Source organism: Molossus molossus, unplaced genomic scaffold (assembly GCF_014108415.1).
Source record: "Molossus molossus isolate mMolMol1 unplaced genomic scaffold, mMolMol1.p scaffold_m16_p_7, whole genome shotgun sequence".
Classification (NCBI taxonomy): domain Eukaryota; kingdom Metazoa; phylum Chordata; class Mammalia; order Chiroptera; family Molossidae; genus Molossus; species Molossus molossus.
In genome coordinates this window covers 92591622-92604610 of record NW_023425401.1, presented here as the reverse complement: position 1 = coordinate 92604610, position 12989 = coordinate 92591622, and the positions used below count along the sequence as shown (strand labels likewise).

General features: G+C 39.4%; 1 protein-coding gene across 5 annotated transcripts in view; it reads right to left on the bottom strand.

Moving 5' to 3' along the window:
- AHCYL2 (adenosylhomocysteinase like 2) overlaps positions 1–12989 on the bottom strand; it is a 184555-nt gene that overhangs the window by 2631 nt on the left and 168935 nt on the right. For all 5 annotated transcript variants that reach the window (XM_036246783.1, XM_036246784.1, XM_036246786.1 and 2 more), the window contains exons 12-16: positions 12025–12119; positions 4309–4407; positions 1819–1887; positions 1620–1698; positions 219–339 (exon numbers count right to left, since the gene is read on the bottom strand). In XM_036246783.1, the coding sequence (XP_036102676.1) occupies positions 219–339; positions 1620–1698; positions 1819–1887; positions 4309–4407; positions 12025–12119 (463 nt within the window). The remainder of the gene's footprint in view (positions 1–218; positions 340–1619; positions 1699–1818; positions 1888–4308; positions 4408–12024; positions 12120–12989) is intronic.

Here is a 12989-nt window from a genome sequence, read left to right as displayed (position 1 = left end):
CATTTCTCCATAAAGAGGTAAAAATCATATCAAGAAGATGACATGAAGAAAGGCAAATTCAGGAAAGGGAACACTAATGTCTGGAGAAAGCCTCAAAGTCTTTTGGGGGTGGTAGTGAGGGAGGGTGGGTTTATTTTTCTGATGATTCAAAAACCAATTCCAGTGCAGGAAACTCTTCACTACCCAGGCTTCCCTGTATTCTGGGGAACCCAAGGCACCTGTAATAATTAGGCTTGAAGGGCCCATTCTTGTTGAGTCCCAGATACTTGGCCTGTTCATCTGTCAGCTCTGTCAGGTGGGCATCAAAGGTGGGCAGGTGTAGGCTGGCCACATACTCATCTGGAATAGACCACAGAAGCCCTGGTATAAGCATTCATGCCTCTTGTCTGGCTGTTCTCTCCAGGTTAGGCCTTAAAAAGTTGAAAGACGCCTTCTAATTCTTGGAGCTGAATGAAAAATGCTCAACTTTGGCTCACTGGCCCTTAGTTGCAAGGAATGGCTGCTTCAGTTTCGAGCCCATAACCTTTTCAAATCCATAATCTTTCTTCCTTAAAAGCTGCTTCAGCCTTGAACCTTTCCTTCTCCTCAGAATGGCAAGAAAGATATAAAAGAAGTAAAAGGTCTTTGGGTCTAAAAGAAAGGATGGGATAGTGAGGAGACTGAAAAATAGGAAGCTCCAATTTCAGTTCTGCCTTGAACTGTATACCTTGAGTCACTCAGAAAAACAAACATCTGGTAAATCTGAAAGGAATGACAGAATGATACTACACTGTTTGCCTTGCTTTCAGTATGCTTGGTTCTCTTATGTGTTTCTGTTTATATTCCCTTACCTGAAAATATATTCCTTATTCAGAATTTTATGTCATTTTCTATGTATTTGTTTGGTCTCCCTAACTTAATGACACTCATTCAGAACATGGACTGCTTTATTTCTTTTATATCCTTCTGAGTGTCTATTCAAGGGAAAACATGTCAACTACTAACAGCTGCTGTGCATGTAGTATAAAGCAAAAAGAAACCAGAAGCTGATTTATTCCCTGATCTTTGCATGAAAGCTTAATAAACACACTGTCTCAGTTCAGGTGCTTGAGGCAGGTTCTTTAAAAATTTAAGACAGTTTAATGTTTCTCTTATACAAAACACCCACATAACTCAACTCTTCATAGAAGCTATTCAGAATCTCTCCTCTGGCTTGAAGCGATGGGGTGAGAGTTAGAAGGTATATTATGAAAGTTTTCTTGGTCTCAGAAAGTTGGTGGGGGCTGTCTAGAACTGGAATAAGTCAGATGTCGCAGGTAGGAGATGATTTCTCTCTCTTGGAGAAAATCTTTTCTCCTTTGAGATTCTTACATACAAGATACTTGATGAGAGAAAACCCTTAAAATTCACAGGTAGGTAAACTAAATCAGAGCAAAGTGTCACGACTTCACGGGAGCAACCACTGTGGCACATGTGATAAATCAGCTATGGATGGAACCTAGGAATTCCAGCTCCTACTTTACAAGATAAACATATCTCCTCCCCCTCTAACTTTAAGAAACATAACGCCCCCAAACTTCATTTAGCTTCTGACTTTGAACTACTTTGGTAAGGATGAGGATGGAAAAGCACATACTTACCCATTTTCTTGGGCAACAAGTAGACATCCTGCTTATAGCGACCCTCAGGAGCATTGTAAAGCTCTATCAAGGCAAGAGCCTAGAAAACAGAGAGATGGACGCTGATGTGCCATTCACAGCAACCCACCTATATCAAGTGAAACCCTGATGGTCTTATGACCCTCTTCAGCCTGCTGCTTTCCCACTCTGGAGGCCTTACCTGAGTAGTAGCGGTAATTGAGAGCACAAATGTAGGCACTGTGGAGCAGCTTAGGTTCAGCAGACGGCCCTGGAGAGTGAGGATTAAGACACAAACTGGTTAGGACAAAGTCTCCGGCCTTTGAGGAGTGAGGGAAGAGCATTCCTGCCAGTTTTCAAATACTTCCCAACTAACACTGCTGGACAAAAAGCAGATGTGCAATAAATAGAAATTAATTGACATTTAAGTGATACCATAAAAAGTTCTGGAGAATTTGATGAAGGTAATAGATAAATGATCTCTGGGATTATGTAAAAGGAATAAAAGTGGTCACATGATACTAAGACTGAGGCGGAGGAAGAGTGTATTTGTCTGAATTTTCTACTTTCTATAGCAGAATATCCTCCTTCTAAGGTATTGGCATTCCTTTGAAAGACTGTCCTAAACAGTGATCTACTCTGGTTTCTCTTTAGATCGCATAAATCTTTTGCCTTTACTAAACAGTGATTTAGTCAAATTCAGGGGCAATCTCTCTCCGGGTTAACAGAGAAGATTTTTTTTGGATTTAGGAAGCTGTGATGAGTTTGTGTTTCTTCCTTAGTTTGGTTCCTCTAAATTCAAGGGCAGCTTTGTATTCTGAGTGAATGATTCAGAGACTAGAAGAGCTAGAAACTGCCCAATATCATCCTTCCCTACTTCATTTTCTAGGAACCTTGACATTTTTTCCCCTCAACCATAGGAACCAAAAACAATTGGTGCTTGTTTTTGTCACCAAAATGACTAGAAGGGACCTTCCAGGACAACTAGAAATATATCACCAGACAGTGGGCAGACATCAGAGCAATTCATGTACAACTCCTTTCTTGTGAAGAAATAATTCAGTCCCTTTATAGATGCTGTAGAATATTTGAGAAGGTGAGATAAGGTGAGAAAAGGTAAAGAGAACAGGAAGATTTTCAAACATAAGTTTAAGGGCTCCTAGATGAAGACTGTATATATTTTACATTTAAATTCAGTTTTTTTTAGCCCTGGCCAGTTTTGCTCAGTGGTTAGAGTGTCGGTCTGTGGACCAAAGAGTTGCAGGTTTGATTCCAGTCAAGGGCACGTATCTCAGTTGTGGATCGGTCCCTGGTCCTGGTCGGGGTTGTGCGGGAGGCAACCAGTCGATGTGTCTCTCTCACATCGATGTTTCTCTCTCTCTCTCTCCCACTCTATCTGAAGATACAATGGGGGAAAAAAAATTCAGTTTTTTTGTTTGTTTGTTTGTTTGTTTTTATTTTTTTTTATCCTCACCCGAGGACATTTTTCCATTTTTTGTTCAGGTAGAGTAGGAGGGGGAGAGAGGAACAGAGAGAGAGAAACATCGACGTGAAGGGACACATCGAGTGGCTGCCACCCGCACGACTGACCAGAGCCGGGGACAAACTGCAACCAAGGTACATGCCCTTAGCGGGAACCGAACCCGGGTCTCTCGGGACCGCAGGCCGACGCTCTAACCGCTGAGCCAAACCGGCCAGGGCAAGTTTTTTGGTTTTTTTTTAAACAATATTTTTGTCTTTATTGATTTTTAGAGAGAGGGGAAGTGAGAGGGAGAGAGAGATAGAAACATTGATGAGAGAGAACATCGATTGGCTGCCTCCTGCATGCCCCCCACTGGGGATTGGGCCCACAACCTGGGAATGTGCCCTGACCAGGAATCAAACCGGCGACCTCTTGGTGCAGGGTCGATGCTCAACCACTGAGTCACACCAGCTGGGCAAAATTCGTTTTTTTTAATTAAAAGAAAAAAGACTGAAAAACAAAACGAGAAAAGTATTATCATCCTCCTTGTTGTTTTGGTTTCTTTCCCTAAAGAAGAGAAAGTGTCAAGGTAAGAACAAAGGGCATTGTTCTAGCTGTCAGGAATCTAGGACTAGGAAAGAGAAGCTTTCAAGAAAGGAAAAGAGGCCAAGTAGAATGAAAGTCAAGACTAAGTTTGATCTAGAAGTAGCCAGGAGAGGGAAATATTAATCACACACCCAGTATATAACAGGGTACATACTACATGTTTGGCTCAATTCAAGGAAATGGACACTCAAAAACGGAGTCTATCAGCAAAGACATGGCCTACCTGGAGCTTGCCTAAGACAGTCTTAGTTACAGTCAGGAATATCTACTTTGCGCTTACTGATTAAATCATCCCACACTCGGCATTATCTCTTTATAAGCATCACTCAGAGTAGCATGAGTTCTATCCATTTAATTTCTTTCACAGTAATAGTCATTATCTGACTCAGCCTGTGGATTGACATAGAGAGACAGGATAATTGGTGGAAAGTGGAGAACCAAAATAGTTTCTTATTTGTCAAATGAAAAGACCTTTCACAGTTAGATGTAAAATCCATCGGTAAAGTAGTTAAGCTTGTGCTTAAGAGGAGTTGAAAAGTGTAAGAGAACATGAGCAGGAGGGGATCTGAGTACTGCAGTCTCTCCTGTCAGAGTTGAATCTCTCTTACCAGCCTCAGGTCCTACCTCTGCCAGCAATATTATCCTCTTGCCATCAGGCCATATTACATGGTCAACTTGGGATCTCACTCGCTCCCAGGTCAGTTCTGGTGTCCGCAGACTTGCCTGGAATATATACAGCAAGCACATCATCAGCCATGCCAGGTCCCACCTTATGGATGAAAAGGTGTTGGAGGGAGCCATTTCAAATAGCAAGTTGAAAGGAGCAACCGACATGCCAGATTGAGAATACCTGTCCTGGGTTGGTTAGGACTGTTCCATTTCAGGAAAATTAATCTTAGGCCCAGCCAGGGAGGGATCACTCAGGATGTCATTCCACAACATATACAGTACGCCCACTCTCTGCTGAGCACAGTAAAAGGTGCTATGGGAAATACAAAAGAAACCAAAGACATGGTTTCTGCCTTCAAAAAGCTCTCATTCTGGTTGGGGACATAAAACAATACATATGTGGGGGGGGTGGGGGGAAGCCTTTAAAATACTTAAAAAGCAACATGCAAACAAGTGCAAATTAATACAATGCAAGCCGAATATGTAAGTGCTGAAGAAACACACACAAAAAGGAGGATCAGAGCTGAGTGAGATTAGTTAGAGAAGGCTGGATGTCCTAAACATAGCATGCTGGGGCCCAAGTTCTGCCCTCATGTCCCAGTGTGCCAGTTTCCACTTTCTTAATGGTGGTGGTTCACCCTAAAGTTACAGAAGCTTTGTGACCTAAGTGCAAATGTGAAGTAGCCTTTAGAGAAATGCTTAATGGTAGAATAAAGCTCCCAATGGCTCACCCTCCTTCCATTTCTGTATATTGTATATTCCGAGAACAAGAGAAGAAATGTTAAGTTTGTTAACAGCAGCAATCAAATAACAGTCACAGGGGTTAAACTGAAGACAACTTCCTTCTTCCAATAGGCAATGCCTAAAACAGAAAGGAAGTCCATATTCTAACACTACCTCAAGGTGGTAAAATTGAGGAGTTCTGTCAAATACTAGTTTTTAGACAAATAGAGAAATACTTCAGTTACACAGTTATTGTTTACTGAGTACATACTATATTCTAGGCACCAAAGTAAAGGACACTATGATAGATATGACTGTGGACTTCTATACTAGACTGGGAGCTATTTCTGGGTAGGGACTATATCTTCTTTTCATTATCAGCCTAGTGGGAAAGAGAGATATATAATATATCAGTATATTCAGGGCTGTATTAATGGTCTGGTCCATTTATTAAGTGGATGGAAAATAAAAAATTTCTTGAAATGTCAAGTTTAACCTTTCTAGAGGGCAATTTGGCAGTAGCTAACAAAATTTTATGTGTATCTAATCTTTGACCAATCAATTTTATTTAGAAGGCTGTATCCTATAGAAACACTTGTTCTAGTTGAGAAATATAAGTGCCCAAGAATGTTTCCAGTGTTGTTTGTAATAGCAAAAATGTAAGGCAACAAGGAAATGGCTAAGTAAATCCGGATAAATCCATACAATGGAATATTATGCAATTGTTTAAAAAAAAGTATATCTATATGTGTTAACATGAAAACAATTCATTATTGTTAAGTAAAAAAAAAACAAGTTGCAGAACAATATACTACAATCTCAATTATGTAATTTTTTACTTCTTAAACATATTTATATTGTTTGAAAATTGAAACTAAGCAAATATTACTTTAAAATTAGAATTTAGAAAGAAATTTTACAAACACTGTAAATAGGTTAAAAAGGAATTTAAGCGGGTAATTTTGGGAAGTAAAGGATAGAAGTTAAGTTAGAAATATCACCACGAAGGCAATAACCACATAGAGCCAAGAGATACTCCTTGGTGACACTGGTATTTATTTATGGAGTTGATGGGGCTTTAAAGTATTTCAAGTTCTTAGTGTTTCATACTCCTAATCTTCCAGAAGACAAGCAACCTTGGTGACTGGGAGCAATGAGCTACTCCATGATTAACAACAGTCTCCTGTCCTAGAAAGTATTCCCTGGGAAAAAGGATATGGTGGAATCAAGGAAAGGACACTTCTTATGAACATCATGATCAATGCTTAGTAGAGGCAGTTTACGAGAATACTGGAATGGCTATGTTGCAAGCAAAAGTTTTAAAATGGGGTTTGAAGAGCTATCCAGGCAGCTCCAATAACCTACTTAGGTCTATTTGGCAGTCAAGCTCCCCAAGAGAAGGTTTTCCTATGGCTGTAACACAGCTTTAGGAGAATTTCTCTTAAAGACACCCAATTGTCTTTACTGTGGAATTACAATCACTAAACAATAATCTACCAGGAAAAAGTTCCCTACTGCAGACTACCTTCCCAAACTAGGTATACATCCCACTGTAAATCTGCCAGTTACTATGCTTGCATAAATTGTTATTATATGGTTATGAACCAGTGTACATCACTTTTTTCAGGGAGAACAACTATGGTTCTTATTCTGCAAAGCATGGAGTCAATAAATAGCAAGTCTCAGGTTGTAATTCTTTGGCTGACAAAACTTTTAAAGCATGTGTCATAATGGTTTAACCACCTGAACTGTGAAGCTTACAGTCATACAGACCTATGTGATGCATATGGGTAAGCAGGTCTGTTTTCAAGGGAGAGAACATACGTGAAAGACATGGCCAAAAGGCAGCTAAGAGCACATTCCCTATCACAGGTTCCCTACATATTTGCATCATTAATATTTCTCTGGAAAAAAAAATGCAGCTTTAAATGACCAACTATTTATTTATTTATTTATCTTCACCCGAGGATATTTTTTCCATTGATTTTTAGAGAGCGTGAAAGGGAGGGAGGGAGGGGGAGAGAGAGAAACATTGATAGGAGAGAGACACATTGATGGGAGAGAGACACATTGATTGGTTGGCTCCAACAAGTGCCCCAGTCTGGAGCAGAGATTGAACCTGCAACCCAGATACATGTCCTTGACCGGGAATTGAACCCATGGCCCTTCAGTGCACAGGCCTACGCTCTAACCATTTAGCCACACTAGCCAGCGCTAAACGACCAACTCTTGATGGGTCAGTCCTTCCTAAAAATGCAGCAGTCAACATCTCAAGCTTGGGTAAAACTATAAATATCTACTTAAAAAAAAAAACAAAAACAAAAAAACACCACCTTAAATTTTTGAATACTAAAAAAAAATCTGGATAAAACCTTACCAACTCATTCTCCTTCACAGTTGCACTGAGTTGACTTACAGTGATTCTCCTCTTTTTCTCACACTCTGCACCCAATCCTTTTAGCAAATCCTATTGGTCCTATCTTCACAATGTATCACTTCTTATCACCTTCATTGCTTACCCATCTGATCCAAGCTACCCCCTTCTATTTTTCTCTTTATTGATATTAGAGAGAGAGAGAGAGAGAGAGAGAGAGAGAGAGAGAGAGGAAGGAAGAAAGAGGGAGAGAGATAGAAACATCGATGAGAGAGAACATCGACTGGCTGCCTCCTGCATGCCCCCCACTGGGGATCAGGCCCACAACCTGGGTATGTGCCCTGACCAGGAATCAAACCAGCGACCTCTTGATGCCTGGGTAGATGCTCAACCACTGGGCCACACCAGCCGGGCACCCTTCTATTGCTGGAAATATTGAAAGAGCCTACTATTGTCCCTATCACTACTCAAGCTCCAGACATGTTTTCTTTATACAACAGCCAGCATAATCTTTTAAAATACAGGTCAGATTTTGTCAGTTACCTGTTCAAAACCTTCCAATAGCTTCCCTTGTACCCAGAAGAAAATCTAAAGTTTTTACCATGGCCTCAAAGCTCTACATCACACTACCTCCTTGAGTTGTCCCCTATCCTCATCCCCTTGCCCATTCTGTTCCTGCCAAGATGACATCTTTTCTGTTCCTCAGATACATTAAGCACTTTCTATCTCAGGGTCTTTTATCACCATTTTGTTTGAATAGAATGCTCAGATGACTTGCTCTTTCCATTCATTCAGGTTTTTGTTCAAATGTTATCTTCTCAAAAAGACCTTTCTTGCCCTGGCTGGTTTGGCTCAGCGGTTAAAGCGTAGGCCTGCGGTTCAGAGTGACTGTGTTGGGTTCCTGCTAAGGGCACATGCCTCAGTTGCAGTTTGTCCCCAGCCCCAATTGGGTTGTGCGGGTAGCAACCACTCGATGTGTCCCTTTCACGTCGATATTTCTCTGTCTCCCTTCCTCTCTCTCCCTTCCACTCTATCTGAACAAAAAAATGAAAAAATGTCCTTGGGTGAGGATAAAAAAATTTTTTTAAAAGACCTTTCTTGATCACCCTAGCTAAACAGTATCCTCAGTGTCTTTATCTTGCTGTTTTTCTTCAACACTAGGCACTAACTAATAATAATAAAAACTGTCTATTTATTTATTGTCTGCCTCCCACATTCGAATATCAAGTCCAGGAGCGCAGGCATGTTGCTGTTCACTGCCATTCTTCAGGCAAGTGCTTGGCACAGAGCAGAGCAAGCATTCATCACACATTTGCTAAATGGTAAATGAGCATTCTGGTTTAAATTATCAGTTGAGTTTGCTATTTCCTTAAATTTCATTTACACACCCTCTGATACTAACATCAAAGGTTGAGGAACTTAATTTTTCTAAAGCTCTTTTAAGCATCTCCTTTTCTGGACCATTTGGTTTAGTCATATATCTTCTGCTAAGAAAAGCACAAAAAGAACTGAGAGATGGCCTTTTGCTAGTGTACCTGGCAGATACTGGGGCTACCTAGCAATACCTACAAAACTAGGCATACTCTCAACACAGAAGCCATCCTTTAGAAGCAGAAGTCAGATTGCTATAAACCCTACAAGGGCTCCCTATTTCTCTCAGAATATAACCAGGAGTTCTTACAATGGCCCATGAGACCCTATAAGGTCTGGTTCATTACCTCTTTGACCTCATCCTGCCTCATACTCATTCTGCTCCAACCATACTTACACACTGGCCTCATTATTGATCCTCAAACAGACTAAGGCACCCTCCCACCTCAGGGCGTTTGCTTTGACTGTTCTCTCGTCTTGAAATGCATTTCACCTAAAAATCCATGACGAATTCCTTCAGGTCTGTTCATATATCGCCTTTTCAAAGAGGCTTATTCCTGATTCCTCTATTTAAAATTATAACTCAGCATTCTATGCCCTGGCCAGTGTGGCTCAGTTAGTTGGGTACTGTCCTGTGCATTGAAAGGTTGCTGGTTTGATTCCCAGTCAGGGCACATGCCTGGGTTGTGGGCTCAATCCCCAGTGTGAGGGGTGTGTAGGAGGCAGCTAATTGATGTTTCTCTATCTTCCTCTCCCTTTCTGTCTCTCTAAAAATCAATAAAAAGCCCTGGCCAATTTGGCTCAGCGGTTAAAGTGCCAGCCCTTGGACCAAAGGGTCACAGGTTAGATTCCTGGTCAAAGGCACACATGTAGGGTGCAGGTTCGATCCCCAGCCCTGACCGGGGTCCTGTGGAAGGCAACCAATCAATGTGTCTCTCTCACACTGATATTTCTCTCTCCCCCTCCCTCCCATCTATTCCAATTAACAAAAATCAAAGGCAAAATGTCCCCAGGTGAGGATTAACAAAACAAACAAACAAAAAAGACAAAAATCAATAAAAATATTTTAAAAATAACTCAGCATTCTTGATTACCCTTATCAAGCTCTACTTTTTCTTTTTTCCATGATGCTTTTGCCTTATAACATACTATAAATTTTACTCATTGTGTTTATTGTGTTTTTTTTTTCTTCTCTAAAATGTAAGCTCCATGAGGACAGCAATGTTTGCCTGTTTTGTTCACTGATTCTAAAAATTAGACAGCACCTGGCATATAGCAATCACAATAAATGTTTGTGATTGAAGGTAAGAAGTCTCCTGGACTTTATTCTGAGAGATTAATTATGTCTGGACTGCCTTCAGAGGAGAAATCACCATCGCAATTTGAAGTTAATCTAGAAATCATGAGGAGGTAATAGTACAACATGCAGGAAAACAAAACAAAAAGCTAGCTTAGAAATAAAAAATCCTGGATTTTGTGTTCTAATTTCATTTTGAATCAATATATATGACTGAATAATGTACTTAACATCTTAGTTTCCCAAATGCAAAGCAAGGGTAAGAATAATGCCCCATGGGGTGGTCAAGAGGATGAAATTAGATAAAATAAAAATATAAAAACACATGATTGCATTTGGAATTATTTTTATTTCAGTGCTTCTTGAGGGTTTAGGAGGGAAAATTCCTTCCCCTTTCCCTTAATCAGAAAATTTCTCATTCGGGCTCAGAGAAGGACTACTTCCCTTAAGCTTTTCCCATTTAGGGGCTCTATAAGCAGATTAATACAGAAAAGTACATGTGCTAGGCAGTTTTAGAAATATTAGTATCTTAGACCATTTACTAAAGGGGTGGCAGGGCACATAAGTGAAACTTAACAACAACAACAACAACAACAACAACGACTAACTAAATGATTCATAAGCAAAATACCACTGTAAAACAGAGTAATGGAGCCATGCCACTCAAAAACCTCAAGGGTAGAATAGGCTTTGGTAGGTTGTTTGTCTAGCTATTTTTATAAATAGAAGAACAGAGCACAGAGTTAAAAAGAGAAATAATTTAAAGTAAATATTATGAGAAACTATTTAAAATATTATCCAATAGGTTCTCAATATATCAACTGATCCTTACCTGGCAATGCTGAAGCTCAATCAGAGCAGCCCTCAGTGAAGATAAAAGCATGCTTTGCCTGAGCCATTTACCCAGAGAGAAATACAGTTGTGCCAGAAAAATGCCATAAAAATTTAAAACCAGAGTGAAAGTCACACAGAAATACTTTGGTAAGTCTGAAAAGAAATAAATAACACTTCTATTAACTATTACTTGGGCAAGTTAGTTGGACCAAGTGTTATGTTGGACTGGAAAATTTTAGGGTGAATATGATCAAATTAGAGAACCAAAGTGATATATTTTCCAGGTTTGAGGAACATGAGGAACACATGCTACTGAGTAGATTGTGGCACCTGTGAATCCAATTACTATAGTTTGGAAAATAGTTAAGGGGAGACTTAGCCCAATGAAAGAGGGAGAGAGAAAAAAGAAACCATAGTATTTGACAGACACAGTCAAACTTAAGCAATGTTCGCATTCCAGCCTTAAACCAATCTACTTATCTCACTTTTATGGTAAAATTAAACATTCCCCAAATACTGACTACCATTTTATGAAAATGTATTTACATTTATTTCTTTTTCTTTTTTCAATTTTTTAAATATGGTTTTTATTGATTTTTAGAGGGATAGGGAGAGATAGAAATATTGATTGGCTGGCTTCTGCAGGTCCCCATCTGGGGATTGAGCCCGAAACCTGGGCATGTGCCCTGACCAGGAATAGAATCTGTGACCTCTTGGTGCATGGGATGACTGAGCCATACCAGCCGGGCCTGACTCACATTTATTTTATCCTTTTTGTAGTTCTGAATTTACCCAGCTCTCAATCCTAAACATAAAGATAAAATAGCTTACAGTATAAGTAGGTATCAAGGTTGAGTGAAAGAAAACAATCTTTTGAAATGATTAAGTTGAGACAAAGAAGCTTTCTATTATCCACAAGCACAGATCATAGGCTAGTAAGTGAACAGACTGTGGATAGCTCTGTCAGGCACTCATGTTTAGAATCGCTGGTGACCCTGCTCTTTCTTCTTCCAGTTTGTTTCTTGGCAAGGAGAAAAGAAAAAGCTCCCAATGATGACTCGCTTGATCTTACCACATCAATCTCCGTGTTGGAATGTCCCATGTTACAAACAATGCAGCTATTCTTCATGCGGTCTAAGTGCTCTCTGGTTACCACATTCTTGTTACCTTAAAAACAGAAGAGAGAGCCACATAAAAGGAATGAAGCTGGACCCCTACCTCACACCATATTTAAAACTTAACTTGAAATAGATCAGAGACCTAAATATAAGAGCTAAAACTATAAAACTCTCAGAAGAACATGGAAATAAATCTTTCTGACCTTGGGTTAGGCAATGGTTTCTTAGATGTAACATCTAAAGCACAAGCAACCAAAGGAAAAATAAACTGAATTACACTGAAATTAGAACATTTGTGCTACAAATGATACCACCAAGAAAGTGAAATGACAACCCACAGAACACGACAAATATTTGCAAATCATATAACAGATAAGAAACTTGTATCCAAAATTTATCAAGAACTCTTAGACAACTCAATAATAAAATGACAAATAACCCAGTTTAAAAATGAGCAAAGGATCTGAATAGACATTCCTCAAAAGAAAATAAACAAAAGAAGATGTGCCAATAGGCACATGAAAAGATGCTCAACATCATCATGAAAATACAAATCAAAACCACTACTTCACACCCACTAGGATAGCTATCATAAAAAAGATGGATAATAACAAATTTGGTGAGGATGTGAAGAAACTGCAATTATCATGCATTACTGGTGAGACTGTAAAACAGTGCAGTCACTTTAGAAAAGTTTGGCACTTCCTTAAAATGTTAAAAGTAGAGTTATCATATGATCCAGCAATTCCATGTGAAAGTATATACCCAAGAGAACTAAAAACATGTTCACGCAAAAACTTATACACAATGTTCACAGCAGCATTATTCTCTTTTTAATTTTATTTTTCGATTACAATTTATATTCAGTTTTATTTTGTTTTAGTTTCAGGTGTGCAGCATAGTGGTTAGATAATCATAT